General features: G+C 32.9%; 3 protein-coding genes across 6 annotated transcripts in view; 1 reads left to right on the forward strand and 2 right to left on the reverse strand.

Moving 5' to 3' along the window:
• Positions 1 to 2426: 2426 nt before the first annotated feature.
• LOC100747253 (tumor necrosis factor alpha-induced protein 8-like protein) lies at positions 2427 to 14444 on the reverse strand. Of its 3 annotated transcripts, none has more exons than XM_024368986.2 (5): positions 14321 to 14444; positions 14093 to 14243; positions 5403 to 5481; positions 3996 to 4267; positions 2427 to 3903 (listed from the first exon to the last, which is right to left on the reverse strand). In XM_024368986.2, the coding sequence occupies exons 3-5, from the start codon at positions 5458 to 5460 to the stop codon at positions 3550 to 3552; spliced, it is 684 nt and encodes a 227-aa protein (XP_024224754.1). In that variant the 5' UTR covers positions 5461 to 5481; positions 14093 to 14243; positions 14321 to 14444; the 3' UTR covers positions 2427 to 3549. The 3 variants fall into 3 exon arrangements, with proteins under 3 accessions (XP_024224754.1, XP_024224755.1, XP_024224753.1); XM_024368987.2 differs by adding an exon at positions 5119 to 5220 and having other exon boundaries at positions 14093 to 14409; XM_024368985.2 differs by having other exon boundaries at positions 14093 to 14413.
• Positions 14445 to 14716: 272 nt separating this feature from the next.
• Positions 14717 to 16708, reverse strand: LOC100747373 (geranylgeranyl transferase type-1 subunit beta). Its single transcript, XM_003491070.4, has 3 exons — positions 15729 to 16708; positions 15259 to 15619; positions 14717 to 15182 (listed from the first exon to the last, which is right to left on the reverse strand). Exons 1-3 carry the CDS (start codon positions 16263 to 16265, stop codon positions 15070 to 15072), a joined length of 1011 nt encoding a protein of 336 aa, XP_003491118.1. The 5' UTR covers positions 16266 to 16708; the 3' UTR covers positions 14717 to 15069.
• A 35-nt stretch (positions 16709 to 16743) lies between these two features.
• Positions 16744 to 18303, forward strand: part of LOC100747494 (zinc finger RNA-binding protein) — a 9223-nt gene continuing 7663 nt past the window's right edge. The window contains exons 1-4 of one of the 2 annotated variants that reach the window (XM_003491071.4): positions 16744 to 16942; positions 17218 to 17381; positions 17500 to 17841; positions 18246 to 18288. In XM_003491071.4, coding sequence (XP_003491119.1) covers positions 16893 to 16942; positions 17218 to 17381; positions 17500 to 17841; positions 18246 to 18288 — 599 coding nt within the window. In that variant the 5' untranslated portion in view covers positions 16744 to 16892. The remainder of the gene's footprint in view (positions 16943 to 17217; positions 17382 to 17499; positions 17842 to 18245; positions 18289 to 18303) is intronic. The other variant, XM_012387974.3, reaches the window with a different exon arrangement.

Here is an 18303-nt window from a genome sequence, read left to right on the forward strand (position 1 = left end):
AAAGCAATATCTTTTAAGTGTGCATGGCAATTGTTAAATGAAAAGAATCAATCGTTTTGTTAAATAAAATTAAAAAATATATATTTAGTTTATTATCTTCCAAATATTGATTTATTTAAATATTGAAATATTGATTTCTTTATATCATTTTTTGTTAATAATATTATAAATATAAAATTTAAAATCTATTAATTGTAACAATTTGTATTTTACATATGCAAAGATACAGTGGAAATATTTTAAATTGTAATTGCTCAAATTCAATCAAATTGATTATTCATATATTGTACATTTTATGATACAAAGGTATTAAAAAACATCAGCAGTGCATATTTGCAGTTACAAATAATGGTACACAACCTACGATTAATGTGTTTCTTGTATACAATTCAAAAAATGTATTTGAACAAACTACAGTCTGTTCTATAAGAGTTAACAATACCTCTGCAAAGATATTTGTCGAAAATCCATCTAAAATGTTAATACGCATTTATTTCATATATAATAGGTTCTATTCCCCTAGTGATTATTCTCTTTGACATCATCTTGGCATGTGAGACAAAAGTGTATATTTTTCAAAAGCGATGAACTAAAGCTGTGAATGTTAAAAGACAATTTTCTTGGAGTTTATACTTCATAATAGACTTTTTGTTTACATAAGAAGCTTGTCACTTATGCATTAACAGTGTTGAATTTTTAGAAAAAATTGATAAATCATTATGTCTTTCTTGTGTTTTTATAATATTGTATCCATTTTTTAACGAACTATGAAGAGTTATGCAAGTATTTAGTTGTACTTACAAAATTCATTTTCTGTTCCTTTGGATGAAAACACAGGATGATCGTATCAAATTGTTTTACATATAAAACACTTCATCTCGAAAAGCTCTGTTCTTTTCAGCAACACGAACGAATCTGAGAAACTTTAAATTAACATGTAATGGAGAAAATGATTGTATTGAGTTTATTAAAACTTATTCTTTATCAGATATTAATTTTCATAAATATCGTCTAAGTCTATATACTCTTGTAAGACAGACTGTACTTTTATTGAATGAAGTATTATTATAATGATGTTAATTGTGCATAACTACATTACACATTTGATTGTAAACAGACTTATATTTGATTTTTGGTCGAATTTTGGTGTACTTAAGTCTTAAGTGATGAAGTAAGTTCACCATTATGTTTGTCACTGTCAGATATATTTTAAATTTGTTGATGGTATAAAACGATGCAAGTGCATTTTCAATACTTAGGATAGAATTAACAGATCAAGAAATTGTTGACATGTAAACAATAAGTAATTGAATTATTAATATATCACAATGAATATATGTCACCAAACTATATTCTGTGTGTTTTTACATTAACAAATTATAAATTGCTGGCATATAGTCATTCATAAAGTCATTGCATTACATAATAAATAAAAATGTGTGTTGTATTTATACATTCATGATTAGACTGTACGACATGTATATGATTATGCATAATGAACGAATACATTGAATACATTTTAACACGATTATCAATATGTACTTTTACTACAAATACTACAAACAAAATATTATGAAACAATGCTACAAACTACTAATAATTTTGTTTCTGTAATAATTTCGTGTATTTCGGGATATACGTTTTAGCAGTGATTATTAAATGTGATTCATAAAGTTCACTGTTTTTCATATAAAATTTTTAAGTAACATTGAGCAGCTATTGTCCATGTTAAAACGTCCTAATTTTCATACTAACGTCACTTAAGCGAAACAAATCTAAGTATCGTGTATTTTAACTAAAATAATGCAATAGAAACAGTATAAATAAATAATTTTTATACTTAAACTATATGTATAAGTTACAAAAAAGTTTTGTACAGGTACAATCACTGCATCACTGTATCAGAAAACATTTTTTCGTATATCATATTTATTAAATGAATATCACGAAAAAGATTTGAGAAAATATTATATATTATAGTAACCTCTACAACTGTTCTTATATTTCTTAATAATTTTTTCCGATTTTCATCGATCTTTTTTTCTGTAAAATGTATCACGTGTATAATGTATTCTTTTTTTGTATTATAAGATCATAAGTTTATCATATACTATTCTGTATGGTTGTGTTTTTGTTAGATCTGTAGCAAAACGTCCTCTCAAAAATTATTTATGACTTACGTTAAGTATATGCGGACAATATATAAATTGCTTATAAGCTCATTCAAAATTTTGTTAAAAAAAAACTTGCGTTCTTTATTGTTAAAAAAATATCCAGTGCAATTAATATATGTATAAAAATTTCTCATAAACTACAACTAGATTATCCTTGTTTTTTGTTGCTAATTAAAATATTGTAACAATTATAAGTAAATATATACATTTTCCTAGAATAAATTATATTATCAAGCTACGTTACTTTTTCTCCGTACTTTTATTTAATATATTAAATACTAAATATTTCGTACAGGCAGTGCTACTTGATTGGTGAACAAATTGCACTAATTTTATATGTGTGCGTGCGCGTGTGTGCATTAAATAATCTATGTAAATAAATATGTCAAATCATTAATCACAATTGCGTTTATCAGTTTTTTCTTCTTTAGTCGCACTAAAGTGAATATTAAGAGAAAGAGAGAGACTTGTCTCATTACAAATAATTTATTAATGTTATATATATATACTATATATATATATATATCAATACAAGATTTTTATTTCGCTTAGAATCATCACAAACAACGTGTAAAGAGTGTATAATGTATACAAAACACGCGACACTGCAACATACTTGTAGTACATGTAATGTAAATGTTCAATTTAATTATCGAGGCTTTGCCATAACTATATTAGATATGTTGTATTTATTTTGTGTGCCGAAAATGTATAGATGCGCATTATGTGAGTAAAAACGGAGGGCAATCCGTCTTTGTAGATACACTCGTCGATATGTCAGAGTATCAGAATATAGCTCTTTGACGAGTGAAAGATTATACCTTCAAAAGGATATCTTTGGAGCACGTATCTCTGTCAGTGCGTCCTTAGCGATGACAGATTGTTTCTTTTACGTGCTATTTTGTCGGGATTAACAAAGTAGTTTCTACCGTAATTACTATAAACCCATCTTGGGGCATAAATAAGCTCATTTCTTTTTTTTTTTTTTGGTATAGATTGACAATTGATATCCTAACGCACAAGTCTCGTAAATAAATATACACTGATCGTAACAATATACATTCTGAAAATAAATAGAGTATTTCACAATTATTGCATAAATTGGTGAGCACTACTGTGTGAAATCGATCGATTCTCACGACAAACATTATATTTCAAAAGCCTTTCTCGCGTCGAAAACATATTTATCATTATCTTTTCTTACACAGGCGATCGCAAATAACTGGTATCACACGTACACTTCTTTCTTTTCCTTTGCTTTCTTCTCTCTAAAAAATAATCAGGGAGAAGAGTTATTATCCTCCCTTAATTATCTTGGTAATTTTCGTTCATGCTCCCCGTTAGTCACGAAAGCGCAGTCATGTTTAAAAAGGAATCAAAGATGCCCAGCATCTAAGGCCTTATTGATATCACTAACTAGCATCCCGAGGATAGATCTATGTTCCGAATCCTGTCTAAAAACGGAGTCCAAGAAGTCGGAATGCGTTAAGAAATCGAACACTTGATCACACCGATCTTGAGACTTGTCTGTGAGATGTGGCTTTATGAGTGCCTGTATCGCGGTTCTGCATCGTTCTAACGATTTGATTAAATACGCCCGATCGAAACTGAACTCCAATTCGTAAAACGAGACCACAGACATTGCTACAGCTCTAAGGGCAGTTCTTATTTCCACGAGTTTCGCGTCGTCGGTGGCGTTTAATTGTTGATTACGTTGTAGGAGACCCACCTAAAATGAAAGTATTTAACGAATATGAGAAATAAAATCGCGATTACTTTGCATATCTATGTCACAGCAATCATCGAGGGAGAGACAAGTACCTTAATGGATAATTTAACGATATTCTTTAAAACCTTTTCAGGCTGTTTCTTGTCTAAATTAGAATTGGTTTTCGCGGCTCTTTCCATAAGCTTATACAGATTGTCCAAAAGTGACGTAGTGGCGTCATCTATCAGCAATGATCTTCCGGCCCCTGTAGATACGACTCTGCCGAGGAGTTTTTTTTGTGCACGAAGACCTAAATCACGAGCGCGGCTTCCGGTGCCCCCGGCGGGATAAGATCCGCCGTTCAATGTAGTCGCCGACTGCATCACTGGGGAAAAAATTGCAAACGCTGTACCATCTGCTCGGGGAGATATGGGGTTGAATAATGATCCTTTTGTTGCATGAAAAGATCGACTTGTGAAAATAGTACAAAGGGTGCATTAGGAAAGTTAGTCTATAAGTTAACTGTTCTATGTATTGAAGCGGTATGAAAGTACGAATTTATATTAAATACTAAAAAACTTTCTTACGAGATTTAATACATGTATGTACTTGTAACAGCTTATGAAACTTATCTAAGAGAATTATGAGGCACTGTTATGCACAAAATGTACACATTTTCATAACACAAAGATAAAGTATTTTGTTTACAAATTATACCCAACTATACAATAAATATTATTAATATATTATTAATTTCAGTTTGATCAGTTCAGTTCAGATTGATATGGCTTAATAAACATCATGTATATACATGTAATGTTGGGAACCATATTTTCTTAGAGTGAAATATAATAATAAGACATTCATAATAAATAATGCAATAAAAAATAATATGACAAAAAATTTACAATAATATTCAACAAATTACATCCAAATGTATATTAAAAAAGTGAAACCTATATCGTTTTCAAATCATGTCTATGCAATCTTTTTCCTTCTTTTGTCTCATAGAATTTATGTTAGAAATTTTTCAACTACTTCAATATACTCTGTACCAATGTATGTATATGTATGTATGTATGTATATATATACATTTATATATTAGTACACACTACACTAGTATATATATATATACTAGTTAAAATAACGTAAAATGTGATATCTTATTGATTTATCCAGACGAAAATAGTAAAAATGATAGTTTGCATTATAATGTGTGTATGATCAGAACTTACCATCAAACATTGGTAGACCGCTGTTTCCTCTAGGCGATAACGGGATTGTGAATGAAATAAAGTAGTGTTCTGTGAGCACGGTCGAAACTCAGGCAAAAGTAACTAAAATAAGCAAGGATGTAAAATGAATCAATATTTAGCAAAACATATACATAAAACGATATTATGTCAAATAAATTAAATATGGCAACACATAATAAAATGATGTTGCGCGCGTTGTGCAAATGCGTGTGTTCTTATTCATGGGAACGAATCAGAGCATCGTACAGTTAACATTTGTATACCTTGATTGCAGTCGGTTACAGCTACAAGATGATAGAGCAGCCAGCTCTGCAATTCCATCACTGCCGTCCCCCACGCCACCTGAAAAAACACATTTTTATGTTCGTAAAGAACATGTGAGTTGGTGAGAAATAGCTTCATACGTAAAGCGAGTTATGGGTTTTTTGAAATTGTAATATATTTTTTTTATGTTTAGAATAACAATATATTTCTATTATAATATTTATATTACATTCTATTATATATATTTATATTTGTTTGTCATTTAATCTTTATAAGCATTGCTTTCATTTGGAAATAAGAGGTGCCTAACAGACGTTAACAGATTGAGACAGATTGTTAACAGACGTTAGCAGATTGAGACAGATTGTTAACAGACGTTAGCAGATTGAGAAGTAGGAACATTATTATTATTTATTATTCAATATACATGCTCTGCCTTTAAAGTAACATCAACACGCATTCCGTGCCACGCGTGCCATCAACCACCCACATGTATGTACATACTTGCAATAGAAGCGAAACTGTCTAGCTAAACGAAGATGTCATTTTAAATTCAGTCAGAAATTTATAACTGTTATTTGGTATTTCAAAGTTTCACAAAAATTCTTAAAACTCACGTACTTTCCAATCTATAAAAATTTTAATTGAAACTGCAATGAAATAAACATTGAATTAATTCAAGTACCTATAGTGTATTCAATATTGCAGATAAACCGATACAATTCAGTAATTATAAGGATTTCGTGAAAAAAAAGTTATCCCTGTTTTCCAATTATCTCCATAAAATTTCACCGTTAGGCTCCAATTCTTTATTTCAGGATCAAATTATCATTATAAAATTAAATTACCATTACAAAATAGTTAAGAATGGAACAGAAGAATAGAAAGGAAAGAAAACAAACGATCGGTGCAAGTTGGTGGAGGGCAAAGAATTAAATAGGTTGCAGCATACATGCTCCCTCATTCGTGTAATTTATGTCAATAACTGAGGTCAAACCCGATACACTGGAAATGGAACGTAATGTGCGTGTGGTTTGTCGTCGCGAGGTATAATCATATATGTATATACACACACATATAGACGTTTATATCGAAGAGGTATAGTTGTATGGAAGTTGGATCGATTTGTAAGGAGCGTCAAGGCAAGCCAGAGACTCTCATTCTCGTTTATCGACGTAATAGGGGCAAATGGATGCGCGCTACGGGATATTACCTAGTCTCGATACGGTTAGATCGATATGTATTTCGAGAACATGACAAATATCGATATCGATCGAGTATTAGAGTACCTCAAAATTCCCTATCATTTTACCCGAATGCGAATTTTCAAGATTTTCGAGCATTCGACTGATCTTAAGACATTCGAGAACGTCCGAAGCGCTTTTAAAGCACTCGAGTTATCGAAACGCTGGAAATACTCACGCGCGTGATTCGATCTATGATCGTCAGGATGATCGTTCAGATTAAATGTATTGTCATCTACTAAGTTCATATATGATAAAAAAATCTAAGAAACCACATTGTGTCAACATCTTTTCACAAAATGATTTATTAATTAAAAATATTAGTGAATCGTTAAATTGCAAGCTGTACGTTGTAAGTTATAAGCTTCTTTTTTATAATTTTATAGTTTTATGTCAAATAGGGCAATCGAATAATTCGTAATTTATGAAATTTCTTTATTATTTTATTATGAAGATTAGTAATTTAAAATTGATAATCTATTGATAACTTGTAATTTCATCGATAATATTAGTTCAATTGTGCATGAGAACCCAGGTAGATATTTTTTGTATCGATCGAAAACCGTGGATTCATAACAAATCCAATCTTTATTAAATTTTTCAATTACTTAGACGGCAGCGATAAAGCACAAACTATTAGATAAATACTGCAATTATAATTTTACAAAAGTAATGTAATATTATATAATTATATGAACAGTGTTACATAAAAGTAAGCAATTAAGACAAAAAAGAAAAAGGTCTGGATAATAGAGTGGCTCTTAAAGTGGGAACATTAATTACACGGAAGTGTAATAAATAAATTGAGGTTTCACTTTAGGGATGGTACTCAATTACTTTAAAACGTCAAAGGTAACATATCTAAATTTATCGTGACTGATTCATCCAACTAATCCTGATTAATTCTAATAAGAATAATTCATTATCGTATGTTTAGCAGCTAGTATTGTGCGCAAATTCTATTAGAAGCATTTAACCAATGAAATTATTGAATTTCGAAATAAACCAATAAAATTTGTAACTCTTTTGGTGAATATACTTGATTTATGAGGTAGTAGATCATACTGAAACGAGAGTCCTATTCCAGTCGTATCCTAAATCGTTCGTACCGCTTAAACACTCGAACACACATCGAACGATATTTGCGATATGCAAGAATTAGTACACGGTAGTTTGAAGTAAAACAAAATGAAATATTTTATAAAAGTAAAAGCATTACACGCAAATAACAGATTTGAAATGATATTTAATCCCTTCAAGACCGACTTCAACAATATTGTTTCTATCTAAAAGAAATAATTTAATCATAAACTAGTTTTCTTATCTAAAATACTATGTAAGTAATTTTAGATAATTTATAGATAAATTCTTATAGTTATTTTTTAAATAATTTTTAGATAACTCTTAAATGATTTTCTAGATACATACATATATGTATAGTATAGATAAAACTACCCAACTAATGTGTATCAGACAATATCTAATCTATTCAATACAATTCTAAAGCAGGAAATTAAATTCCAGTTGAAAGGATTTAATTGATGTATTGTCCTGCTGGGAAACACCGTAAAGTCGTACGACTAAAACAAATGATCGATCGCTGGCAGAACTTTCGCTCTCTTTGCTTGGTCGTTTCCTAACTACAATAGATCGAGTTACTAGCGCGCCATTAGGCGGTTGTCGAGTATCCATATTAAGCGCATTATTCGCTATTGACATCGTCAAATTTCAAGATGCACGGTCCACAAATTCTTTCATCAGTACAAACTAGCTACGTATTTTGTTTTGATCAGAAGATCTCTATAATTGGAATACATTTTCTAAAGTGATCCACTTTCTTTTATTGGAACAACGACCCGGAAAAAAAAGAAACTACATTTTCCTCGAAACAATTTTCAATCTTTTAAATTCGATAATTAATATAATAATAATAATATAATAATAATATAATAATAATAATAATATATAGGTTTAGAAAAACTTTTCTTATCAATGTGTAATTTAGAAACTATGTATATAATATTGGGATAAATAACTTTTCCGTAACTTGTTTCACACTTACAGGGATCAATATCTAATTGTATGTCTAGTAGTTATCTAAAACCAATTATATCACGTCATAATAACAAAATAATAATACGGAACGTAGTCCTTATCTATCAATACATCATTTTTATTTGTAATTCTGTAAACGCGCGATGATAACAAACTCCGGCTTTATTATTGTACTTTGGCTTCTGAAAAACAATTTAATTAAAACAACGATATTATATTATATGTAGTTACGACGATTATAAATATTAAAGTCCTTGAAATTCGATTTATCTATAATTTATCTACAAGTTAAATTAAAATACACCTTGTCAAAGGTGAGCAAGTGTCTGGGGATATTTTTTAACGGTAGCATATATTTGTACAGTGTTGTACCATAACTCGCATAAAATGAGACAAGAGATACGATACGGAGTTTATAGTTTCCGGTAGCGCTTTAAAAACAGGTCAAAGATTCTATTCTGATCTTCATCCGTGTCAGATCGGTGGCTCCATGAAATTTTCTGTAATTTCGTTTTCTTGCTTCGCTCGAACATTAAATATCTATACAATAAATCTGGTTTCCGCGATGAATCATTGCTGACTAATGCATTTCTGAACTGTGTTATCTTACTGATACAACTAATAATCATGATTACTTGAATAATGAATAAAACTGTATATAAATACACAAAAATTATTGCTAAAATGAAATTTAACAGAAGATATTAAAATAACTATTTTATAGTATAGTCTTCTTTCGAAAAGTTATACGATTATTTAAATTATTTATTTAAAATATTTAGATGACAGAAGTGAATTCTTCGTGGTTTCATGTTTTAAGCTAATGCGAAATAGAGACAATAATTTCGTAAAGAAGTTAAAAAGCGTAGATAAACAGGTGAACTGCAGGTATATTTCCGAGTAGGCTGGAGGTTCGTCATTTCTATAATTAGTTATCTGCTTCGTTCTATCGCGATGTGTCGAAGGATAGGACCTAACAGTCCACAATTTTCTAACGTATGCACGAACATTATTTTTAACGTCAAGAACATGTACACGTCGTGTGTGCACGCGACACTCTCGTTTCTTGCCTGCTTGCAAATTGAACTTTGCAGGCAATTTTGTTCGCATTGCGTCGTATTGAATAACTGTATCTGAATCTAGAGAGGCAATTTCACACGTGATCGAATCTATAAAATTAAAGAATTATGACGGTGCGAAAAAACTCAATTGGAAACGTTTCATTATTTCTTTCAAAAGGATGGACTTTTATATTCTTGACGAATGATTATTATTTTGTTAAGCTTATCGCTGTTGTCTTTATTAAGTAATAATGATCTGCAATTTCTTCTCCATCTTCAATTTCCTTAACAATTTTCACGTGCGATTATATCGATATTTACCCTATACTTAATTATGGTAAACTTATATTTCTAAATGCTTGAAGCAACGAATCGTTGAAATTCATATATCGCATTATGTGTTTCTTAGATTTGTGAAGTTTAGGAACCTTCTAAATTAGAACAGTCCACGTGGAAATAGTTAATTCGTTTTAATTTGTTTGTTCAGCAATTCGGGTAATGGAATTGTCGGTACTCTCGTCAAACGATTTTGGAGCGCAAATGATCCATCACTCTTTCTTCATGACAGTTTTGATAACAGCGTCATATGCAATTAAGTTTACGAAACGGAGGGATTTTCCAAATAAGAATAATAATCCAATGAGTCTCCTATGTTGACTTATATCTTCAACGATTCGAGTTATTAAACCGTCGTTATCGTCATCGAACCATCATTTCCCTTACAAGTGAGACAATAACGTACTTAGTTTGATGGAATTAAAAAATGTATTCCATTATCATTAATTTGATTCCAATTTAGTTTTTTCAATAGTTGGAAGTAATGAATAGTCGCAATATGATTTCGAATGGAAAGTCAATCTTCATTTTCTTCCCACTTCGTTATTTCCTTTACGTTTATACGATATTTCCATACGTTTATATAACGCCACTTATACCAAGCCCATTTATTTGAACGTTAGTTCAATTATCCGATTATATGAATTTCTGTCGGTTAAATCCATTTATCTGAACGTGAACTGTTATATGAACGAGAATCATTCTATTACACGAACTCCAATTATATAAACTATTTGACTTCCGATAAATTTATGTAAGCGCAATTCTACTATATATACATATGTATATAACTAATTTGATGAGATTGAAAAGTGTATTTCATCGCAAAACATTATGTAGAGGTATCAAATCAAGCGTTACTCCAATTTATTTATTTTTTGTTTTTGTTTTTTCATAATTGAAAGTAACGAATGGTCGAACGATTTCAAATCAAGTGGCAATTTCCTAACCCTCGCTTTCTTTAACGTTACTTTTTTATATAGTACGTATACACTGCATTTATTTAAAAGAAATTTTAGTCGATTGAATCCACATGTCTGAACGTGAACTATCGTATCATAGAAAATAAGCGGAATCAGCGGATTCTTATTATATAAACTTCAATTATATAAACTGTTTACGCTCCGATAAATTCACGTAAATGATATTCTAATATATGTGTATATGTAGCTAATTCGATTAAACTAAAAAGTATATTTCATCAGGCAAAGCATCACATAAAGAGATCAATCAAATCAAGTAATACTGCAATTTATTTTTTTCAACAATTGAAAATAACGAATCATCAAACGATTTCAAATCGAGTGGCAACGTTCGTCTTCTTCCCAACCCTCAATTTCCTTAACGTTTTTCTTTTTATTTCGAAAGATGCAGCTGTCACACCGACAGCTGTGCAACTGGCACGAACCTCCTTGTTAAACTGAGCATCTTGTCTGAGAATATACCCACCACCTGCCCTTCGATCGATGTGTTCAGCTTCGTGTGTGTGCACGAACGCACATGTCGTACACAACGCGGTGCGCACGTGCTCACATGGACAAAGTTACGAGAAGGATTATACTCTATCCACAAAGGTCACGCGTTCGTCTGTTAAATACGACTTTCGAGAGGTCCACGTTCCTGCCTGGCTAACTTGTAGCCTGTAGCGGTCGTTTTTGGATATCGATCCCGCCGATTGCACACGCAAGATTCTCTCACGGAATCGTATCCAATTTCAACTTTTTATCCTATCTGCCGAGCGAATCTCAATTGTAATCCTTCGACGATCTTAACGAGCGCGGGACTATGTCCTCGCGATATCGACTTTTCTCGATATTCAAACGTATTTGATTCGGCGTGTAGGTATGTGAGAAGAGTATTTTATCTGATCTTTAGATCATATGCGTATTTTGAAATAATTTTAAATAGAATTAAATATACGATTCATAATGTACAAATATGTGAGAAGGATATTTTTATATGTAGAATTGGTAAGTAATTTTTGTGCAGTGATTATTTTAGATATTATATTATATCTATTTTTGAAATATATAAGTTTTTTATTTTAGCTCCTTTAAACTGTGCGACTGCTTTTAAGCAATTTTAAATAGAATTAGATAATGAACTGGATTATCAAAAATCTAAAAAAATCGTTTCATTCTCAATTTCATTCATCGTATCCGTTTATATATTTGCATATATTTGCAATCGAAAAAGATATATATTATGAAATCTACAAAAATATTCAATGTTAGAAAATATTTTATTACGTGATAAAACAAATAGGATATGAAATTTTATGATCTCTCTTGGAAGAATGTACAAGATGCATATAATGAAAAAGGGAGAACAAAATTAATGTTGTGTCCTTCAGAGCTCTAGGAGGGACATATTTTCATCGCTGCCTCTGTTTTAAGCAGATAGCTTATTCAAGGTTGAAGATACAGTTGATCCTATACGTATAGCATTGAAATTTCAAATTACAACCTGTCGCACATCGTGAATAAATCCATCATTCTTAACATAAATAGTTACCTTAATTATTCTTCAATATAAAACATAGTTCAAATTTTAACCGAATAAAAGTGCACGGAACATATAACGCATTAGAATGCATTATAAAATACGTATGGGGTACATAACGTCAACGAAATTAAAAAGTGGGATTCAATCTTAAGAAAAACTGAACAGAGGATTGCAGAATTAAAAAATTATGAGATAGTAAAAAGAGACGTCATAAAATATTAATTACCTCAATTTAATAAGTATTTCATAAATTACTTAGATTCTTGGATTCTCTAAAAAATGACAATAAAATGCAAATAACATCAAGTATTCTAGTCTGGTATTTCTACATAAAATGGTCTAAGACTTTTGCACAGTACTGTATATGCACCTAACCCATAATTCAGGCAAATTGATTGATTGATGAAACGCGAATCAACTGGTTAAGTACCGCAAATGAAGTTGTCGCAGTCATCGAGAGCGCACATATCAGACGGATTTGCGGAGATAAAAATAACTGGCGAAAAGCCATACTATTGTGCTGGTATTAATTAGAAACAGAACGGTGAACGCCCGTTGTACAACAGTCTCATTCATTGCACGGTTACTTGTTAAGGTTGCCTTTACAGGCTCACATTCCGTAGACTAGACGGTTCATTTACGTTAAAGCGCGATTTACATTGAGCCGAAAAAGATGTTTACCCCATATTTCTATCCCCCTTTTCTGTTTGCCTTCGGATATGCACGATTGCGTGGATGAAAATCGTATACTGTGGAAAATTTCACGCTATACTGATAATCGATTAATTCGCGATACCTTGGACAAGCTTTGGACGTTATTTTCTAAATATACACAATGTTTTTGTATTACTCTGTTACTCCTCTTGGTACCCGTCACTTACACGGTGATAAATGCACATACGGAATTAAGTTACATGCATCTATTCAGCCACGACTAACTGACGCAATTAAACGGACTCGTCGGTTTTGCGAAATTCAGTTTCCATCGTGTTGTACATACTTTCCTTTTCACGTGACTCAATGTCATGATAAGAGTGATGGTACGAGAACTATTCTCTTTTCCGTTTCCGCGAGTTATACGCCAACTGTGGTTTCGTAAGTTCCCAAGTTTCTATTTATCTTTAAGTACATATATGTATTATTATACTGTGAACTTTTTCCGCTCTTTTTATTTTGATGGAAGTTAACTTCCAACATGATATCATCACGAAATGATGTGAAATATCAAATTTTAACGACCTCACAGAATAAAAAGTAATTCAAATGTAAATAAATAACTTAAAAAGAAATACTATTAAAATTAAGTATAGAATTTAAAAATGAATTTTATATCGAACAAACTCTCTTCGATCACGCGCATTACCCGACGGTAAATACGTTTGTCCTGAATTATGTATGTTTGAACGATCGTTTAGCGATTCCATTCTTGACTGTAAAGAAGCAGTCTTGTTCATACCAAATTAATTTAAATTTTAGACGCGCACTAACCTCTGCTGATGCCTGGGCCGCGAATGCGACCCCAACACTTGACAATGAAGTTTCTCTTTTCCAACAACCGTAGGATAGATATTGTTCTATTGTTTTGTTTGCGTTCCACTTTGTTTTCGTGCGCGTTAGAGATTCCACCGGTATGATGAACCTTTAAAAATATTTTATCGAACTAGACGTAATTGAACACAATACACATGTATGCGAAAAAAAAACGAGAAATCACACCGGCAAAGATAGAACACTCTCTTCTCAAGTCCCACAGTCTATTCGACTGAACGAACGAACGTCGTCTGTTGTGGTCTGCGAACCCACCCCGGTTACCATGGAATCATCGCTCCGCGAGGTGGGGCGCATGTGGCATCTACGCTCGGGCAACTTCGCAGTGTTAAGGAGTTTTCTCCTTTGCAGTACGCGCTCATTCATCGACGGTGTCATTGTGAATATAAAAGAACGGGATCTGACCACGAAACTTCTTCATTTAACGATACAATATAATACAATGCTTTTTTGGATGAAGCATTGTGTTAATAATTTCTCAAAAAAAGTGAAAGATACTAGTTGAATAATAATTTTATAAATTTTTATTATGATGTAGGGTATCAATTAGAAATACTTTGTACATATTTTTTTGTTGTTTTTATTAGAATTTTTAAAATTTGTATATACTTAATGACACTTTAAGATGCATTTAAATTATGCTATTGTTTTTCCTCTTATTTTCAATATGTGCTTTGGATACATGTTCAACAAATGTCTTAATTGAAACAGAATAATTGATAACATACCTCAAAATCATAATATTTTTGTTAATTGACGCTTTTGGAATAACAATTCTAGGCACAGAGGATCTGTGGAAACTGTACAAATAGGATCCATGGAAATGCAAAAATGTTACTTTTCCTTCGTACTTTAAGCTCTGTGCGTTGGATATGATATTCAGTTGTTGCAAATACTTTATACGACTGTTAACTGCACTACCATACTTCATGAATTTTTAGTAAATGTTTATACGCTCGATCAGAGATGTTAAGCGCAGCGTTCATTACGCATAAACCAGTTTCTCCTAAGAGGCTTAAACCACATAAACCTAAAAAATTAGGTATTCATATTGTATATTATCTTTATTGTACATTATTTTTATGGATATCCTATCTGCTACATACCTAGATAAGTATGAAGAGGATCTGGGAGACAGTCAGCAAATTTTCCAAATCCTCCCACGATATTATCTTGAGTTTCAAGCAGGAATGCCCTATTTTCATCAGGATCTGATAATTTGTTAATATCAAGCATTTGTAGAGTTGCTCCCACCCAAAAACTATAACAAGTATCAGAAGGCTTTCCGGGTCGCCCATGAAAGCCACTATCTTGCCTCATAAGACACCATCTTTTTAGTCTGTTTAATTGATCATTTGTCAATACATTATGAAGTTCGTTCATGAGAAATAGGCTAGCTACAGCACAAAATGTAGATCCTCCATGTGATTCAAGACCAGGTCCTTGGCCCATTGCTCCATCATATGACTATAATCATTGTTGAGATATTGTGCTATGATAAAATTAAGTAGACAGAGCCAATTTTTGTTAATACTCTTTATAAGTAAAATAAAAAGAGGAAAGGATAAAAACTTACAATGCTCTTTAAAATGTAGTCAATTGCTTTTGTCTTGTCAATGCCTGACCAATCATTTAAAATTATAGATATACAACAAGCACAGTAAAGGAACCTCATATCACTTTCACATCCTGTTATAATAGCTGTAAATGATCCATCTGGATTTTGACATGCTCGCATTCCTTCAATAATAGATTCTCTGTCGACTCGACTTAAATCATCTCCAAGAATTAAGAGAGTAACTAATCCAATATATGTCATTGCTAAATGACCACATTGATACTTTGGAGCATCCTTTGGTATTGTTGTCGAAGGCTGAAAGCCGGAGCGTGGTCCAGCTCCGGTTACTTGAAGCCCATAGATCCAGTCTATTGCCTCTAATTTAGTTTGTTCGCTAAGATCATTCAAGCAATTCAATATGTCTAATCCTGATATAGCAAAAAACGCCACAGCAAGTCTAGAGCAGTCAAATTCTGCTGAACATGAATTGGGCATAATTTGCAATAACCTCTGGAAATATTTAGCATGCTTTTTCTTTGCTAACTGCGGTGGCATGATGTATCGCGAGTTTGTATGATTAAAAAAAAAATAATATTTAAAATATTTACGGTTACGTATCGAACGTAAGTATTACTTTCAAATTGGTTGTGCGAGTGGAAAAAGATTTCATTAGAATTATGATAAGACCTACTAGAGAGCGCTTCAATTCTAAACGATAGATGCAGTTACTAATAGGGGGCGTGAAAAATAATTCGTTGAACGCACGCGTCACCGGCAAACTAGCCCTTTCTTGCGCACGCCGGACGTTCACTGCAACACGCACCAGCCGCGAAAATTACACAAACTACATACTACCCCGGATAACGGAGATAACGAGAAAACACGCAGTAAGTTAAGTTTCAATTAACCGTATACATCTGTCCGCTTCGTGAATACTTTCTCGCGGTAGTTTCTCTGGCTAGTACGGTAGCGCGTTGATTTGCGCGGAGGTAGTTTGTCGGAGGACGACGAAGGGTTCTCGTGGAAGCGGCCACTGAGGGCGCGGCATTCTTGCAATTGTTGCGCCCGGCTCCAACAGAATAACCAATAGGAGCCGCGGCAGCGCCGCCATTCTATCGAGTTCGTGGCACGCCCTACAACTTCCTCCATTGTCCTTCTTTCCGGGATTCTCTGCGAGGAAGGATGGCTCAGAACAATTATTTTGGGTTTACTCACGGCGGAACGCAATATGGGTACGAAATCGATTGCATACCATAATTATTAAGTAGCTAGTGTTAAGTTTTTCGAAAATTCGTGACGGTAACTACGTTGGCGGGAGTAATAATTGTTCGTTAAAATCGGTGCACGCGAGAGCCCAGCCGGCTTGGCCGCCATTTCTTGCTGAGAGTAGAGCGTCCATCGAGCGTCTCTCCCGGGCACGGATCCGATAGAGGTCTTTTTCGTTTTGCGTTTCCATTTTTCATTGTATTCCTTGTCTGTAAGAAAACCTATTTATTCTTTCGAACAGAGCGACCAGCGCAGCCGCTTATCAGACTGGTCAAGCGGGATACGCAGTAACTCCAGCGGCAACTGCCGCCACGTACACTCAACGACCCGCTGCTGCTGCGGCTACAGGTTACGAAACGTATCAAGCGGCCGCCGCTGCAGCCGCTACTGGGACCACGTACGCTGGTAAGTTCATTTTAATCAATTTCATATTTTTCATCTTTCTTTTCTTTCATAAATAGAGTCCAGTATCCAGTATTTTCATGCTTACATTCCAGTTTCATAAGGTCCTTTTTCTTTATAGCTGCTAATCCTGGTACTGTGGCTCAGACATACGATTACGGTTACGGGCGTGCTGCACCTGCAGCTACATACGACGCTGCTAAAACTTATTATCAGCAACCTGCCGCAGCTGCAGCGACTTACACTACTACAGAAACACATTATCAAGCTGCGAAACCTGCATATAGCACCACTAGTGCTTATACAGGCACAGCCAGACAAGCTACTACTACTGGACAAGCTAAAACATACCAAGCATCAAGTACAGCTTATCAGCAATCTAATCCTACTCAAAGTGCTACCTATTCTTCAGGATATACAGCTCCTGCAACACCCGCGGCTACACCATCGACAGCTACAAATAGTAAGTTTTCATTAAATTATATATATATATATATATGTATATATGTTAATATTTTTCGCCAAGATTGAAAATCCTATGTAAATGTCCTGCTAACCGTGATGTAGGCACTAATAACATGAAATTGATCCTCTGGGTATTGGAATTGATACATATGAATGATACAATAAAATTCTGCTAATATTTTAAACCATGACATGGCTTAAAAATTTAGCTGAATTGAATCTTTCTGAAGTTATAAAATTGACTTTATATAAAGATTTGTGATTACTATACATTATACGTGATAAATGTTTCATCAAAAGAATAAAGTATTCATTTTGATGGGTACAAGTTAGTAGAATGGTTCCATGAATATAAAGGATTGACTCCTCCAAAGTTTGAGGTTTCAATTTCATTTCCCTTAGAAACGGCGAGTACAACGTATTCCGGCTACGACGCAGCGCTATATAGCGCTGCGACTAT

Source organism: Bombus impatiens, unplaced genomic scaffold, assembly GCF_000188095.3.
Source record: "Bombus impatiens unplaced genomic scaffold, BIMP_2.2 scf_0503, whole genome shotgun sequence".
In the NCBI taxonomy this organism is placed as follows: domain Eukaryota; kingdom Metazoa; phylum Arthropoda; class Insecta; order Hymenoptera; family Apidae; genus Bombus; species Bombus impatiens.

Excerpts from the sequence above, each read along its gene's own strand:
- LOC100747373 (XM_003491070.4), bottom strand. The coding sequence starts at position 16,265 with ATGCCACCGCAGTTAGCAAAGAAAAAGCATGCTAAATATTTCCAGAGG. Across the intron at positions 15,620-15,728 it reads ACTACATTTTAAAGAGCATT|TCATATGATGGAGCAATGGG; the intron begins GTAAGTTTTTAT and ends CAATGATTATAG. Across the intron at positions 15,183-15,258 it reads TCCTCTTCATACTTATCTAG|GTTTATGTGGTTTAAGCCTC; the intron begins GTATGTAGCAGA and ends CTAATTTTTTAG.
- LOC100747253 (XM_024368986.2), bottom strand. The coding sequence starts at position 5,460 with ATGGAATTGCAGAGCTGGCTGCTCTATCATCTTGTAGCTGTAACCGAC. Across the intron at positions 4,268-5,402 it reads TGTAACCGACTGCAATCAAG|TGATGCAGTCGGCGACTACA; the intron begins GTATACAAATGT and ends TTTTTTCCCCAG. Across the intron at positions 3,904-3,995 it reads TCGTTAAATTATCCATTAAG|GTGGGTCTCCTACAACGTAA; the intron begins GTACTTGTCTCT and ends CTTTCATTTTAG.